Source organism: Propithecus coquereli, unplaced genomic scaffold, assembly GCF_000956105.1.
Source record: "Propithecus coquereli isolate 6110/MARCELLA unplaced genomic scaffold, Pcoq_1.0 Scaffold268, whole genome shotgun sequence".
In the NCBI taxonomy this organism is placed as follows: Eukaryota; Metazoa; Chordata; class Mammalia; order Primates; family Indriidae; genus Propithecus; species Propithecus coquereli.
The window spans coordinates 951,459-968,591 of NW_012148263.1; the positions used below are offsets into that span (position 1 = coordinate 951,459).

The following is a 17,133-nucleotide window of genomic DNA, read 5'->3' on the forward strand; positions in this document are numbered from 1 at the left end:
CCCTCATAGACAACAAAGCATAAATTATTAATAAAATACACATAAGAGACGTTCTCCTGACAATTTTCTTACGTCATTGAAAAGAGAAACAAAATCCATATTCAGTAAATTATACTTGAGGCCCAATTTTCATGCTCCATTTAATTATTCCTCAATGATAATGTAAAAATGTTTATTATTATTGCTAATATGATGTCTAATTCATAGTTTAGGATGCTTCTACTGAAGAGGCCAATGATTAGAGTGGTACATTTTAATGTTTAGTCCACTGATATTATTTTAACACAAGGTTTAATTTAGTCTCTTTTTAAACAGATTTATTGAGGTATAATTGACGCATAACAAACTGCACATATTTAAAGTGCACAATTTGATACAGTCTTCTAAACAGCATGAAAAGTGCCTGGCAACTTAAAAAGGAAAAATTTCAATTTAGACATATTATTTTAAAATAGTACATTCTAATTTTTTATAAGACACAGGTATGGATTTATAAAAAGGTAGATGGAAAGAAAAGAATTAATTTAACTCCAAATACTAAACTTATTCAGAAGGTTTAGAAATGCCAAAATTGACAGCCAGTTTTCTTGATTTTCTTCTTGAAGAAGAGCTTGGTGTTGACTTATGGTGCGCCCTACTATGGCCTTGAGAAGTAGTTTCAACTTGAAAAGAAGATGCAGGTTGGGCAATTTGAGAGGACTTTAAGGAAGCTGATGAATTGTCCTGTGGAATTACTTTGGTGGTATCAGAAGAATCTGGCTGGCTAGTCTGAAGTGGGGTGGCTTGAGAAGAACTCTGGGCCTCCTTATTCTCAAAGTTCTTTTTGTTTGCAACCCTTTTTTTAGTAACCTTTAAGGAATAAAGGCATCACTAATTAACAATATAGGCGAAAAAAGCTAGTGCCAGAAAATACCATAAACCATGCTGCTAATATTTGTCAATCACTGCTTTGTGACTTCCATTTAAAATTTCCAAACCAGACTTTAGTAATCAAAGAATTTAGTTACAAACAAAATATTTAAAAATTCTCCATGTTCAATAATAAAAAAATTTATATTCCTGATTTTAAATCACTTTGTGTTAGAATAGCATATTATTATTTGCTATAATTATTATTATTTATTAGAACACAAACGCAGTAGGGACAGGTCAGACTTGTCACCATTTTATTATCAGTACCCAAACCAGTACTAGATTTCTAGTTGGCACTGAATAAGTAAATTGAATAAACAAATTTCTATCAATAGTCTTTGAGCATTTAAAAAATAATTCTCTTAAAAAATAATGAGTCTCGTTCCAGGTCTCACCTGCAGAGGTATGAACTGATTGTGCATACCACCTGGCATTCCTCCAGCCATGGGCATGGTCCCAGAATATAAAGTATGATGGAAGGGCTTCCCAGGAACTGGCACTGGTGGTCCCCATGGCATTGAGCCAAAGAGATGAGGTGATGAAGGCATTATATTAGCTGTTAAAAACCACAGAAAATTTTTCTCTTAGTAAAACAGTGTGTAGCATCAAAGCCCTGAAACGTAAGACCTCCTTCTGCTAGCCTTTTTGGGCTTCCCCACACACCCACCTTTGGCAAAAGGCCTAAACTTAACTCATAGTTACTCTTGCTTAGAACATTTAACCTCTGGAGCCCTTCTTAGGACTGTGAATTATCTATAGAAATGAATTTATCATTATGCAGGTCTGCAATGGACAATGAAACCATATGCTCATAAGAGCTTTAGAAATATTTGCAATTATATTTAAAAAAAAGTAAAAGGGTCATGAGACTGTCCCTTGGGAGAGAAAAGCCTGGGCACAAAGAAAGAAATCTTAAGGATCTCACCTGCCCCCAATGCTAAGTTGCTTCCATAGTGATCCCAGCCTACAAAAAAACCAAAAAAGCTCAAGTCCTGAAATCTGGTCACTTTCATTTGACATGTAGAATCTTTCTTTTCCTTATTCTAATATTTGTAATTCAAGGATTTTTTCATTTACATTTTGTTTCTTATTAAAAATATATTGAACCAATGGTTCCCAAACCTGATTTGTATATCTGAATCACCTGGGGAGCTTATGCAATACAGACTTCTGGCCAGGGCCTCAGAGATGGTAAATCCAGGCTTTGAGGGACCCTGGAATCTGTACAGTTAAGCTCCACAGGTGATTCTTATGCAGACAGTATGCATCAGTGTAGCATTTGGGAATTACTGCATTAAACAGTGACAATCAAGACACCAGCACATTGAAACTGAAGAAGATATGAACTATATTCAAGCCTTCTTTTCAGAGAGATAAAAAGCAGCCAGACCTATAAAATAGTATAGCTTAATTAAAATTCAGCCACTTAAGAAATTTTGGGATCAAAAGAATCATATTTTAGTGTTATGAATTACACATATACAAATTCCAGAATGAAGAAAATTTTTAGTATGAAAAATACTAGTTAGAAAACACTCATTAGAAAATTAGGTCTTGATATTACCTATAAGCAACTTTGGTGGGAGTGATAATGCTAAGAAGATCTATTTAAAAGATGCTATGCTAATCTTACATATAGGCCAACTCCACAATTTCCCCAATAAATCACTTAATAAATATAAAACTCAGGCCAGGCGCGATGGCTAATGCCTGTAATCCTAGCACTCTGGGAGGCTGAGGCGGGAGGATCGTTTGAGCTCAGGAGTTTGAGACCAGCCTGAGCAACAGTGAGACCCCATCTCTACCAAAAATAGAAAAATTAGCCTGGCAACATGGCGTGTGCCTGTAGTCCCAGCTACTCAGGAGGCTAAGGCAGGAGGATCCATTGAGCCCAGGAATTTGAGGTTGCTGTGAGCTACGATGATGCCACCACATTCTACCCACGGTGACAGAGTGAGACTGTCTCAAAAAAAAAAAAAAAATTTTATATATACATATATATATATATAAAAAACACATTTTCCTCCATACTAATTACTTAAAATTAACTTATATATAGTTCCTGGATTCATTTTTGAAAAAAAAAAGCAAATTAAATTTTACAAGTTATAGCGATATTACTACATTGAGTTATACAAAAACATCACCTCCATTATGTCATAAAAATTTTAGGACTAAAACATTGTTTATAGTCAAAGGAATGCCAGTGTAGTACAGTAACAAAAACATGGGCTTTGGAAACAGACAGACTTGGATTTTGAATGCCAGTTTGGCTACTTAGTAACTTTTAACCTCAGACAAATTACACATAAAAAAAAATCAAATTGCTATAGCAAGCCATTCTGGGAAACAATATGGCAATAGTTCATGAAATTAAAATAACATTGAGATTGGGAAAAAAAATCAAAGAACTATATACATATCGTACTAAAAAAGGTTTTCAACATAAAGCAGCAGCTACCTGTTCCACTCCAGATTTAACTGCTTTAGAAGTTTATTTCCATACTGTTCAATAATTTGCTTATGTTACTAGCTAGAGATTTATCATTTTTAGGCATTTCAACTTCCTATTAAGATAGACCAAAATTTAGTTCTTTTGCATTACCCCTTACTATAATACCAGCCCTGTCCTCCCAATGTAAGAATTATTATGACATTTGTCTAAATATATAGGCAGTGTTATGGCATGTGACTGTATAGATATCGTCACTGCAGAGCCAAGCAAGGTTCTCTGATTATGTTTCTTATCTTGTAAAACCTTTATTTTTTTAGAGACAGAGTCTTGTTCTGTTGCCCAGGCTGGAGTACAGTGGCCCAATCACAGCTCAGTGTAACCCTGAACTCCTGGGCTCAAGTGATTCTCCTGCCTTGGCCTCCCAAAGTGCTGTGATTACACTCGTGAGCCACTACACCTGGTCAAAACGTTTTGTTTTTATTTGAGTAAGTAACTATCTTTTTAAAAGCTGCTTAGTCTTCTATATACTATCCTTAATGTTTTTCCAAATGTTGCGCATCTATCAAATAACCTTCCTTACCTGCCAAGACTTCTTTCTGCTTCTCTAGTTGGGGCTAGTTACTTTCTACACGTATTGAGCAGCTGGCATCCTGGGATTTCCATTTATTGCATAACTATACGAGATCTTGTTTTGGTCTTATGGTTTTCTTTGCTTTTTTGAACTACTGCTTTGTTTTGCTGGAGCATATAATTCAGTAGCTTCTTAAGAAAGGGTATGTAAGAAATAAATTTGCAGGTCTGAAAATGTCTTTACCTTTGTGCTAGGATTCATAGTTTGGCTATACAGAGAAATCTAAGATGAAACTCATTCTATTTCAGGATTTTGAGGTAGTCAATACTTTCTAGTGTCTAGGCACTGTTAAATAGTGCAGTGCCATTCTGATTCTTGGTCTTTCACATGTACTGTATTTGCCCTCTTCTCTGAAGCTCTTTAGGACCATCTCTTTATCACTGGTATTCTGAATTTCAAGATAATCTGAGTCTTTTTTTATTCATTGTGCTAAGCACTTGGTGGCCCTTTTGGTTTAGGGATACATATCCTTTAGTTCTAGGAAACTTTGTTGTCTTATTTCTTTGATAATTTCTTCCTTTCCATTATGTCAGATCTTTTTTTGTGGAACTACAATAAGATAGCTGCTGGATCTGGATTTGTGCACTGTTCCTCTAAACCTCTGTTCTTTTTTTGAGACAGGGTCTTCTTGCTCAGTAGCCCAGGCTGGACAGCAGTGGTACAATCATAGCTCACTGCAGCCTCCAACTCCTGAGCTCAAGCAATCCTACTGCCTTAGCCTCCCTAGGAGCTGGAACTGCAGGCCTGTGCCACCATGCCAGGCTAATTTTTTTTTATTTTTTGCAGAGATGGAGTCTCACTGTATTGCTCAGGCTGGTCTCGAACTCCTGGCCTCAAGTAATCCTCCGACCTTGGCCTCCCAAAGTGCTGGGATTATCGGCATAAGCCATCACATTCGGCCTGTCTCTTCCTTATTTTCTAGCTTTTGTCTCCCTTAGCTTTGCTATGGCTTCATCTACTACATTTTAAAATTTGACTGAACAATTTTATTTGTTCTCCAATTATTCTTTTTTCATAGAATCTTGTTTTTATTTTTTGGTTGCAATACTGTTTTATTTCACTGATGATATTAATTACAGGTGTTTTTGAAGTTTTCTTGTTTCGTATATTATCTGTTTCCAGACCTTTTTAATTTCTTTTTGTTTTGGGCTCTCTCTTTGATTTTCACATATTTTCCTTTAATGTTGAGTGATCACAGTCTAGTGACATGAAAGAGGGAGACACTAAAACTGTGATTAGAAGAAGTGTCTATGTGGGGAGGGAGCAGGGCTAGATGATTTGAGGTCTTCACTCTAAGATGACTGACAAGTGAGCCAGCCTTTTGGTTGGGACACTCCAAAAGTCAGTAGGTCTTTTCTTTGGAGGTCAATGAATTTTTCAAAAGGACTATCCTCCAATTTCCTATGAAAAGGTATGGCGTGGCTACAATCAAAGAATAGGAAGGGGAAAAAAGAGAACTTTTCTTTAACCTCTGTCTTCAGTCTAGTATTTCATTCTCTACTCTGTGCCTGGTGTCCCCATATCTAGAGAGCCCCTCCAGAGAAAACATGTCCAGTCTTTTGTGTGAAGAGGCAACTGCTTGTTGTGGGGAAGGGATGAGGAGGTGGTCCCATTACTCCACATACAGACTTTCAACCAGTCTCTCTCTTTTCAGCCTGTGCCTCATCTTTGCCTTCTCTGATAGTTTCTGATATCTTCTCTCACAGTTCAGAATCTCTTGGGAACTGAGGAACAATCTGTTTATCAGCTCACTTGTAACCTCTTCCACAGGTACTTTACTTTGTAGCTTGACCATGCTCTGCCAAATTGGTTACTTCTTTGTTTTTTCATCGCAAACTCTTTTCAAATTTGTTGATATTTCTTCTCCTATCTCTTTGCCCTTATAGGTATACACTTTTTAAGTCCTTTATTATTCAGTTTAATGGAATTAAAGGAGAAGAGATAACTGCATATTGTACATTTAATCAGTATTATTAGCCTTTCTAATATTTATAGTAAGGATAAGTTCTAGGATATTATTCCTAGAATAATACCTGGTAATACTGTAGCCTCAGAAAAGTAATTTTCTAAACTTAAATAAACTTTTGGCTTTAAAACAATAATAAGATATAGAGAAGCCAACTGTTATCAGGAAAAAGGCTGAATGATAAAAGAAATATCTAATAAACATAAGATTTAGAATCATAAAATTATACAATATTAGTCTCAAAGAGATCCTGGACACAGTATAATACAAATACGAAAATAGCGTCCCAAAGAAGTTACATGATGTTTTTACTGCCTGTGTTTTTGATGTCTAACTTAAACCTAAATTCATCTGTTGGCGGCTGCTGGGGAATAAGGCCCTCCCCACTACAAAGAAACTCCTTACTACTCTAGCCATACCAGAGGTTGTAGGAGGAGAATGGTATTTCTAGATGAATCTGCAAGCCTTGGCTTCAGACTTACTTCTCACAATCTCTTCTTACATTCCTAGACATCTGAATAAATTTTTTGATTTCTTAAAAATGATGCTTCTTAAAAGAACTCAGTAAAAATAACAACTCAATGACAAATCCTTAGAAAAGCAAAATATCTTACCAGTGGGTTGAGGAAAAACTGGAGGAATGCTTCTGGGTGGTATGGCAGAAGGATAATTTGGAAACATTGGTGAAGGCAAAGGGAAATTCACTCCTAAGGAGCCCTGTGGAAGTATTTAAAAGTTATAAGACAATGTAACAAAAACTTTTAATAGAGACTAATTTAAAATTTAATAGAGAAGTCATGGACAGTTCTTACCAATTGTTGTAAAGCAAAAAGTGCAGCTTTCTCCTTGGCTTCATTTTCAGAGTGGCACTGTGGCCCATGTACCAGTAAGCCATTAGATAACTTTACCTGGCAAACAGTCATTGTCTAAAAATAAAGAATATAGATGTCTATGAAATTATCTGTCTAGGAAGTTGACCTCTTCCCAAAGTTTAGTCTAAATAAGTAGAATAATTCCATCTGATATTCTGAAAAAAAGAATTCAAGAATTTAAAAATGTCTTTCAGTTTAAGTTTTGGGTTGCCATGCAAAATTTTAAAATTGTTGCTCTATCTTTTAATGTTTACAAAATAAAATGCTCTCTAAACTGGCTGAAGGGTTAGACATCCTGATGCAAATAAAAGCCAGCAAAATGTTTTTCTGGGTTTTCAGTTGACAAACTAAGAGTTACCTCTCTTTTGGTATTAATAAATAAAGTTTATTGGAACTTAGTCACATTCATTCTTAAAGCTTACTTTCACACTCTAATTGTAGGGTTGAGAAGTTGTGATAGAGAACATGTCACCCACACAGCCTAAAATATTTACTATCTGACTCTCCACAGAAAAAAATTTGCTGACTCATAATTTATACCCATCCTGTAATTAGCAAATATTTGCTAACATGAATTAATTGCCAAATCTAGAAGACTCAGGTTCTGACTGATTTTATATTCATATTTAAATTATATTAATAACTCTTTATATTCAGTTTAATTTTTTTATTTTATGAAAAAGATTTTTAAAAAAATCCCATTTTTTAAAAGGTAGCCATTTTTATGTATATTACTAGTTTAACTGTTATTATTTTCTGCAAATTTTTTTATTGTGGTAAAATACACATAAAATTTACCATTTTAATAATAAGTGGTTCAGTAGTATTAAATACATTCAAAATTTTTTACACATCCATTACCACCATCCATCTCCATTACTTTTTCCATCTTATAAAACTGAAACTCTGTCGTTTTGAGGTAAGTCCCATCTATGCCTATTTTGTTAAGCATTCTTAGCATAAAAGGGTGCTGAATTTTGTCAAATGCTTTTTCTGCATCTACTGAGAGTATTATATGGTCTTTATTTTTACTTCTATTTATGTGGTGAATTACATTTATAGATTTGTATATGTTGAACGATCCCTGCATCCCTGGGATGAAGCTCACTTGGTCGTGATGGATTATTTTTTGATGAGCAGATGAATTCAGTTTGTTAGGATTTCTATTGAGAATTTTAGCATCTATATTCATAAGGGATATTGGTCTGTAGTTTTCTTTTTTTGTTGAGTCCTTTCCTGGCTTTAGTATTAAGGTGATGTTGGCTTCATAAAACGTGTTGGGGAGGATTCCTTCCTTCTTGATGCTGTGGAATAATTTCTGTAGGATAGGTATCAGTTCTTCTTTGTAGGTCAGGTAAAATTTGGGTATGAAACCATCTGGTCCAGTACTTGGGTTTTTTTTTAGAAGATTTTTTATTACTATTTCAATTTTGGTACTTGACGTTGGTCTGTTCAGGAATTCTATTTCTTCCTGATTGAGCCTAGGGAGGCTGTATGTTTGTTAAGAATTTGTCCATTTCCTCCATGTTTTCAAGTTTATGTGCATAGAGATTTTTATAGTATTCAGAGATGATATTTTGTATTTCCATGGTATCAGTTGTAATTTCTCCTTTTTCAATCCTGATTTGAGCTTATTAGAATCCTTCCTTTTCTGCTTCTGGTTAATCTAGCAAGAGGCCTGCCAATTTTGTTTATCTTCTCGAAGAACCAACTTTTTGTTTCATTAATCTTCTGTATAGTTCTTTTGTTATTGATTTTATTTAGTTCTGATCTGATCTTGGTTATTTTTTTTCTTCTGCTGGGTTTGGAATTGGTTTGCTCATCCTTTTCCAGTTCTCTAAGATGATTCATTAGATTGCTGATTTGTGATCTTCCTGTCTTTTGGGTGCAGGCATTTATGGCTATGAATTTTATTCTCAGGACTGCTTTAGCTGCATCCCATGGATTTTGATAACTTGTGTCCGCTTTATCATTTAGTTCAAAAAATCTTTTGGTTTCCATCTTAATTTCCTCCTTCACCTATCATTCAGCAGTAGGTTGTTTCGTTTCCATGACTTTGTGTAGAGATGTGTGTTTCTGTTGGAGTTGACTTTTAATTTTATTCCACTATGGTCTGAGAAGATGCATGGTATAGTTTCTATTTTTTAAAAATTTGTTGAGACATGTTTTATGGCCTAGGATGCAATCAGTCTTAGAGAATGAATCATGAGCTGTAGAGAAGAACGTATGTTCAGTGGTTTTTGGGTAGAATGTTCTGCAAACGTCTGTTAGACCCACTTGTTCTAAAGTTCTGTTCAAATCCATTGTTTATTTGCTTATTTTCTATTTGGAGGATTTGTCCTATTCTATCAGAGAGGTGTTGAAGTCCCCAGTTATTACGATGCTGCTGTTTATTTTGTTTAGATCAAGTAGGATTTGCTTTATGAATCTGGGCATACCACTGTTAGATGTGTAAATATTTAGAATTGTTATGTCTTCTCATTGAATTGTCCCCTTTACCATTACATAATGACCATCTTTGTCTTTCATTACTTTTGTTGATTTGAAGACTATATTATCTGATATGAGAACCATTATATCAGCTTTCTTGGTTTCTATTTGTGTGGAATATTGTTTTTCATCCCTTCACCTTGAGTCTGAATGAGTCCTTGTTGGTTAGATGCGTTTCCTGGAGACGGGAGATACTTGGCTTGTATTTATTTATCCATTCAGCCATTGAATGGAGTCTCTTCAGTGGGGAGTTTAAGCCATTCACATTTATCCAAAGAATAGATAAGTGGGGTGGTTTTCTGTTCATCCTGTTGAGTAGAACTTTGTTGCTTTGTTTTCCCTTTTGAGCTATTGTGGTATCTGGCCTTTGACCTTTAGCTTTTGGATAATTTTACACTGGTGAATGTCTACTGTGTTGATCCATGTGTAATGCAGTTCTGAGTAGTTCCTTCAGGGCAGAGCTTGTCTTGACAAATACCTTCAGAGTTTGCTTTTCTGAGAATGTCTTTATTTCTCCCTCATATATAAAATTTAGTTTTGCAGGATACAAGATTCTAGCCTGGCCATTATGTTTGACAAGACTGAGAATCAGCCCAGTCCCTTCTAGCTTGTAAGTTCTCAGTTGAAAAGTCCACATTTAGTCAGATGGGGTTTCCTTTGTAAGTTACCTGATGCTTTCACCTTACGGCTTGTAGGAGTGCTCTTTCATGTTTATTTTGTCCAGTGTGATGACTATGTGTCCTGGTGTTTGCCTCTTTGTGATGAATCTCCCCGGAGTCCTTTGAGCCTCTCATATCTGGATATCTAGATTTCTAGCATGGCCAGGGAAATTTTCCTCAATTATTCCTTCAGGTAGGGTTTTCAACCCTTGTGTATTTTCTTGTTCACTCTCAGGGGTGCCTACGATTCTTATGTTAGGCCTCTTTACATAATCCTATACTTCTTGTAGGCTTTGCTCTTTTCTCTTATTTCTGTGCTCTCTGTGACTGAATTGATGAATTGAAAGGTGTTGTCTTCAAGCTCTGAGATTCTTTCTTCTGCCTGACCTAACCTATTTTTAAGGCTTTCCACTGTGTATTATAAATCTTTGAATCAGTTTTTCATTATCATAAGTTCTGATTTATTTTTCTTTAATAATTACATTTCCTAAGTGAATTTTTCATTGATTTCCTGCATGGTTTTGTGGTTTCTTTGTGTTGGGTTTATATTTTATCTTGCATTTCATTGAGTTTCCTTAAAATCCACGTTTGAAATTCTTCATTTGTCATTTTAATATTCCGGTTTTGGTTGGTATCCAATGCTAGAGAGATTGTTGTGTTCCCTTTTGGGGGTATCCTTTCACTTTGATTCTTCATGCTTCTGGAGTTCTTTTGCTGATTCCTTCTCATCTGGATTGCTGTTGCTTCTTACTTTTGGATTTTCTTTTGTTTAGATAATGACATGCCCAGTTTAATCTCTGAGCCAGTAGGTGGTGCTTGTGGGTGAGAATCAACCATACCCTGCACAACTGAGTCAGTAAATGCAGTAAAAGGGCATGAAAATTGACCTCCCTGTCAGTATGTGGCACTTGCCAGAAGGAACGAGCAGCAATGTTGGTTTTGGATCCTGTGACCAGCTCTAGTTCCTCAGGAGAAGCACTCTAATTCTCCAGGTTGTGGGTGGGGCCCTGAACTTCCAGGTGAGTCTTATTCTCCACCAGAGCAGAGGCGGGTGGGGGACTGAGGTTGGGCAGAGCTGGGTTAGGTGAGCCTGCCCTCAAGCTCCATAAACGCTGGCAAGGGATCTGCTTTGGCAGAGGTCAAAGGTCTACTCCCTACCTCTGGGCAAAGCTGCCAGGGAGGGGCTGAAATGGCCCCACTCATCCAGAAAGTCTGTATATGGAGGTTGGCTGTCTGAGACCCACAATTCAGCAGTCTATAGCAGGCCTTATTCCTTTCCAAGCTTCCTATAATCCGCGGTTTCTCCCAGGCCTCTGCCAGCATATACAACAAACTCACAGCCAACATCGTACTGAATGGGGGAAAAACTGAAAGCATTCCTGCTTAGAACTGGAACCAGACAAGATTGCCCTCTATCACCATTTCTAGTCAACATAGTGCTGGAAGTCCTAGCCAGAGCAATCAGACAGGAAAAGGAAATCAAGGGTATCCAAATGGTGGCAGAAGAGGTCAAACTATCACTCTTTACTGATGATATGATCTTATATCTAGAAAACCTCAAAGATTCTGCCAAGGGACTACTGGAATTGGTAAATACATTCAGCAAAGTCTCAAGGTACAAAATCAATGTACACAAATCAGTAGCATTCATATACGTCAACAGTCAAGCTAAGAACCAAATCAAAGACTCAATACCTTTCATAATAGCATCAAAGAAAATAAAATACCTAGGAATATATTTAACTAAGGAGGTGAAAGACCTCTACAGGAAGAACTACAAAACACTAAGGAAGGAAATAGCAGAGGACATAAACAGATGGAAAACCATACAATGCTCATGCATTGGCAGAACAAATACCGTTAAAATGTCTATACTACCCAAAGTGATCTACAGATTCAGTGCAATCCCTATTAAAATATGAAAATCATTTTTCACAGATCTAGGAAAAATAACTCTATGCTTCATACGGAACCAGAGAAGACCCCATATAGCAAAAGCAACCTTAAGCAAAAAGAACAAATTGGGAGGCATCAGTTTACTAGACTTCAAGCTATACTACAAGGCTATAGTAACCAAAACATCATGGTACTGGCACAAGAACAGAGACACAGACCAATGGATCAGAACAGAGAACCCAGATATAGAACCATCCTCATATTACCATCTGATCTTTGACAAAGCAGACAAAAACATACACTGGAAAAAAGAATACCTATTTAATAAACGGTGCTGAGAAATTTGGATAGCCACATGTAGAAGACTGAAACAGGATCCACACCTCTCACCACTCACAAAAATCAGCTCATCATGGATAACAGACTTAAACCTAATGCATGAAATCATAAGAATTCTAGAAGAAAATGTTGGCAAAACTCTTATACACATCGGCCTAGTCAAAGAATTTAGGAAGAAGACCCCAAAAGCAATCATAGCAATAACAAAAATAAATAAATGGGACCTAATCAAATTAAAAAGCATCTGCACAGCCAGGTAAACTATCATTAGAGTGAACAGACAACCTACAGAATGGGAGAAAATATTTGCATGCTATATATCTGATAAAGGGCTGATAACTAGAATTGATACAGAACTCAGGAAAATCAGCAAGAAAAAAAATCAAATAACCCCATTAAAAAGTGGGTAAAGGACATGAACAGAAACTTTTCAAAAGACAGACTAATGGCCTACAAACATGAAAAAATGCTCAACATCTCTAATCATCAGGGAGATGCAAATCAAAACCACGAGATATCACTTAACTCCAGTGAGAATCGCTTTTATCAAAAAGCCCCAAAGCAACAAATGTTGGTGTGGATGCAGAGAGATAGGACCATTCATATACTGCTGGTGGGACTGCAAACTAGTACAACCTCTATGGAAAGTAAAATGGAGATACCTAAAGAACTAAAAGTAGAACTACCATTTGATCCAGCAATCCCTATACTGGTATCTACCCAAAGGAAAAAAACACATTGTATAAAAAAGATATCTGCACTCGAATGTTTATAGCAGCACAATTCACAATTGCAAAGATGTGGAAACAACCCCAGTGCCCATCAATCCATGAGTGGATTAATAAAATGTGGTATATGTATACCATGGAGTACTACTCAGCTATAAAAAAAATAGTGAATTGATACCTCTTGTATTATCCTGGATTGAGCTGGAGCCCACTCTTCTAAGTGAAGTACAACAAGAATGGAAAAACAACCGCCACACATACTCACCATTAGATTGGTACTTATTGATCAAAACTTATGTGCACATACGGAAGTAACATTTATCAGGTGTCAGGAAGGTGGGGAGGAGGAGGGGATGGGTAAACACACCTAATGAGTGTGGTGCGCACTGTCTGGGGGATGGGCATGCTTGTAGCTCTGAGTTGGGTGGTGCAAAGGCAATTTACGTAAACCAAAGCATTTGTACTCCCATAATGTTCTGAAATTAAAAAAAAAACAAAACTGAACTCTATACCCAATAAACAATAACTACCCACTTCCTCCTTCTCCCAATCCCTGGCAAACGCTATTCTACTATTCTACTGCCCATTTCTGTGATTCCAACTGTTTTAAATACTTATATAAGTGGAATCATACAATGTGTGTCTTTTTGTGGCTGGTTTATTTCATCTATCATAAAGCCCTCAAGGTTCATCCATGTTGTAGTATATGTTAGAATTTCCTTCCTTTTTAAGGCTCAATAATATTCCAATGTATGCGTATACCACATCTTGCTTATCCATTTATCCTTCTACATTTTAGCTGTTTTGAATAATGCTGCTATGATCATGGGTGTACAAATATGTCTTTGAGACTGTGTTTTCAATTCTTTTGGGTATATACACACGAGTGGAATATTCGATCACAGGGTAATTCTATTTTTAATTTTTTGAGGAACCACCATACTGTTTTCCATAGCACCTGTACCATTTTACATTCCCACAAACTATGTACAAGGGTTCTAGTTTCTCCATAATTTCACCAACACTTACCTTTTTTTGTTTTTTTTTTGATAGTAGCCACTCCAGTGGGTGTGAGGTGATATCTCATTGTGGATCTGATTTGCGTTTCTCCAATGATGAGGGATGTTGCATATCTTTTCATGTGCTTCTTGGCCATTTGTATGTCTTTTTTGAAGAAATGTCTACTCAAGACCTTTGCCCATTTTTACATTGGGGTTTTTTGTTGTTGAGTTTTAGGAGTTCTCTATATATTCTGGATATTAATTCCTTATTAGATATATCATTAGGAAATATTTTCTCCCATTGTATGGTTTGCCTTTTTTACTCTCTTGTTATTATCTTTTGATGTGTAAAATTTTAAAATTTTCATTAAGTCCAATTTTTCTATTTTTTTCTTTTGTTGCCTATGCGTTTGGTCTCATATCCACGAAATCACTGCCAAATCTAATGTTGTAAAAATTTTGCCTTATTGGCAGGGCATAGTGGCTCATGTCTGTAATCCTAGCACTCTGGGAGGCAGAGGCGGGTGGATTGTTTGAGCTCAGGAGTTCGAGACCAGTCTGAGAAAGAGCAAGACCCCGTCTCTACTAAAAATAGAAAGAAATTAGCTAGACAACTAAAAATACATATAGAAAAAATTAGCCGAGCATGGTGGAGCATGCCTGTAGTCCCAGCTACTCGGGAGGCTGAGGCAGTAGGATCGCTCGAGCCCAGGAGTCTGAGGTTGCTGTGAGCTAGACTGACGCCTCGGCACTCTAGCCTGGACAACAGAGCGAGACTCTGTCTCAAAAAAAAAAAAAAAAAATAACTCAAATTGGGTCACAGACCTAAATATAAGACCTAAAACTGTAAAACTCTTAGAAGAAAATATAGGGAAAAATTTTTTTTTTTTTTTTGAGACAGAGTCTGTGTTGCCCGGGCTAGAGTGCCGTGGTGTCATCCTAGCTCACAGCAACCTCAGACTCCTGGGCTCGAGCGATCCTCCTGCCTCAGCCTCCCGAGTAGCTGGGACTACAGGCATGCTCCCCATGCTCGGCTAATTTTTTCTATATGTATTTTTAGTTGTCCAGCTAATTTCTTTCTATTTTTAGTAGAGACGGGGTCTTGCTCTTTCTCAGACTGGTCTCGAACTCCTGAATGATCCTCTTGCCTTGGCCTTCCAGAGTACTAGGATTACAAGTGTGAGCCATCATGCCTGGCCAAAAAAACCCACTATTTTCATAATAATATTAAGATGCTACTTGCCCTGTTTCTCATTGCCTTTTCTCATTTGTCATTTTCTTATAAGTATACAGAAGACAAAAAGTTCACTGATACAGTTTCAGATTTCATACTGTAGCTAATCTTAAAGAAAATACTACTTTTTAGTGTAGTATCAAAGAATAGCCATAACTATCTGAAAATGCTATTAAAATTCTCCTCCTTTTCCCAACTATGTATCTCAGGCCATGTATTTATACCAAAACAACATATCACAAGAGAGTAAGAGTCTAGTGGTGGAAAAGATTTTAAAAATGTAGAGCAATACCACTCTTCTCACTAAAATTTTTGGAAAAGTCATTTTTAATAGACAATGAATTAAATAAACATTGAATTTTTTCAATGTTAATTTCTAATATAGTAAATATGGACATAACAGAAGTAAATAAAAGTTCTTTGGGGTCCTCCAAAAAAGGGGGGGAGTTTCTGAGACCAAAAAATTTGAAAACCGCTACTGTAGATCAAGATCTCTATCTCTGTTAGTCTGAAGAATCTTGCCAGGCTACTTGCTGCCCAGGTTCATGTCTGTCAGCCTATCTGAGGGCTCTGGTTATGTATAAATGGAATAGCCAGAGTGAGAAGGATAATATCCTGCTTATGACATTTTAAAAAATCACCCCCATTGTATTTTTTTCCTAGCCACATATTTCCATTCAAGATTTTATTTAAGCTAGAGTTGAAGAATTTATATAAATGGAACAGTAGTATACTATACCTGTGGTGTCCTAAGAAAGGAGAAATCTGGTTGTGGCATTCCAGCAAGGGAACAAATTCGAGAAAGTTCAGTTACCGGTGTGGACAAAGGAGGGATCTGGCTGGGAGCAGGCCAACACACACTGTCCATAGACTGAACATTATGGTACTCATTAGCACTGTGAGGGTGGTTCACATAAGATGCTACCAAAAAAAAGAGAAGAGGATATATCTATATTAATAAAATAATATCTTGAATTATGTACATAATTGTGAGGTTTTATAAAAGAACAAGCAGGAAATTGCTATAAGATGAAAAAATGAATCGTCCATGAAGCAAATATAAGAACTATTTAGTAATGCTTAAAATTACTGAGATTTCAATAAAGAGTTTTAGATGATTATAGCTGATTAATGATAAATTATTATTGTTATTATTTTTTAGAGAGACAGTCTTGCTCTGTCACCCAGGCTGGAGTGCAGTGTCATGATCGTAGCTCACTGTAACCTTGAACTCCTGTGTTCAAGCAATTCTTTCATCTCAGCCTTCTGAATAGCTAGGACCACAGGCACATGCCACTAACCTGGCTACTTTTCTTTTTTTTTGGTAGAGATAGGGGTCTCTCTATGTTGCCCAGGCTGGTCTTGAACTCCTGATTTCAAGTGATCCTCCTGCCTCAGCCTCCCAAAGTGCTAGGATTATAGGCATGAGCCATTGCACCCACCATGTCTGGCCAATGATGAATTATTAAGATAAAGATTTTAAAATATGGTAAGTAGTTGACTGTCAAAAATTAAAATTTTGAGCAATTAATGACTATATGGTATTGTTTCAGGTAAAATTTGAACAAGCAAATGGTTTTCTTGAAGCTGATTTACAATTAATCCTTAAGTTTTCAGGTTTTGGCTTCTGTTTCAATTCTTGCAATTCCATCTTACATTCTGAGACACATGGGTTATTATCTTTGTTGCTCCAAAATGATGCTTCTTAAAAATTTTTCTGAAATTAAATCTTCTAAGTGTTTTTATATAAAAGATGATTTAAAAATTCTGAATGTTCACACATTTTATGATCAACAAACTTACTAACAGAATAAGAGCATACTTTAGTAAAGAATTAATCCAGGCCGGGCGCGGTGGCTCACGCCTGTAATCCTAGCACTCTGGGAGGCCGAGGCTGGCGGATTGTTTGAGCTCTGGAGTTTGAAACCAGCCTGAGCAAGAGCGAGACCC

At 36.5% G+C, this 17,133-nt stretch overlaps 1 protein-coding gene across 2 annotated transcripts in view; it reads right to left on the reverse strand.

The window, feature by feature from the left end:
• Positions 1 to 241: 241 nt before the first annotated feature.
• The window catches only part of XRN1 (5'-3' exoribonuclease 1), a 117,137-nt gene continuing 100,245 nt past the window's right edge, over positions 242 to 17,133 (reverse strand). The window contains exons 37-42 of one of the 2 annotated variants that reach the window (XM_012647442.1): positions 15,923 to 16,104; positions 6,777 to 6,890; positions 6,579 to 6,681; positions 1,838 to 1,876; positions 1,308 to 1,468; positions 544 to 849 (exon numbers count right to left, since the gene is read on the reverse strand). In XM_012647442.1, coding sequence (XP_012502896.1) covers positions 544 to 849; positions 1,308 to 1,468; positions 1,838 to 1,876; positions 6,579 to 6,681; positions 6,777 to 6,890; positions 15,923 to 16,104 — 905 coding nt within the window. Of the gene's footprint in view, positions 850 to 1,307; positions 1,469 to 1,837; positions 1,877 to 6,578; positions 6,682 to 6,776; positions 6,891 to 15,922; positions 16,105 to 17,133 lie in introns of both variants that reach the window. The other variant, XM_012647443.1, reaches the window with a different exon arrangement.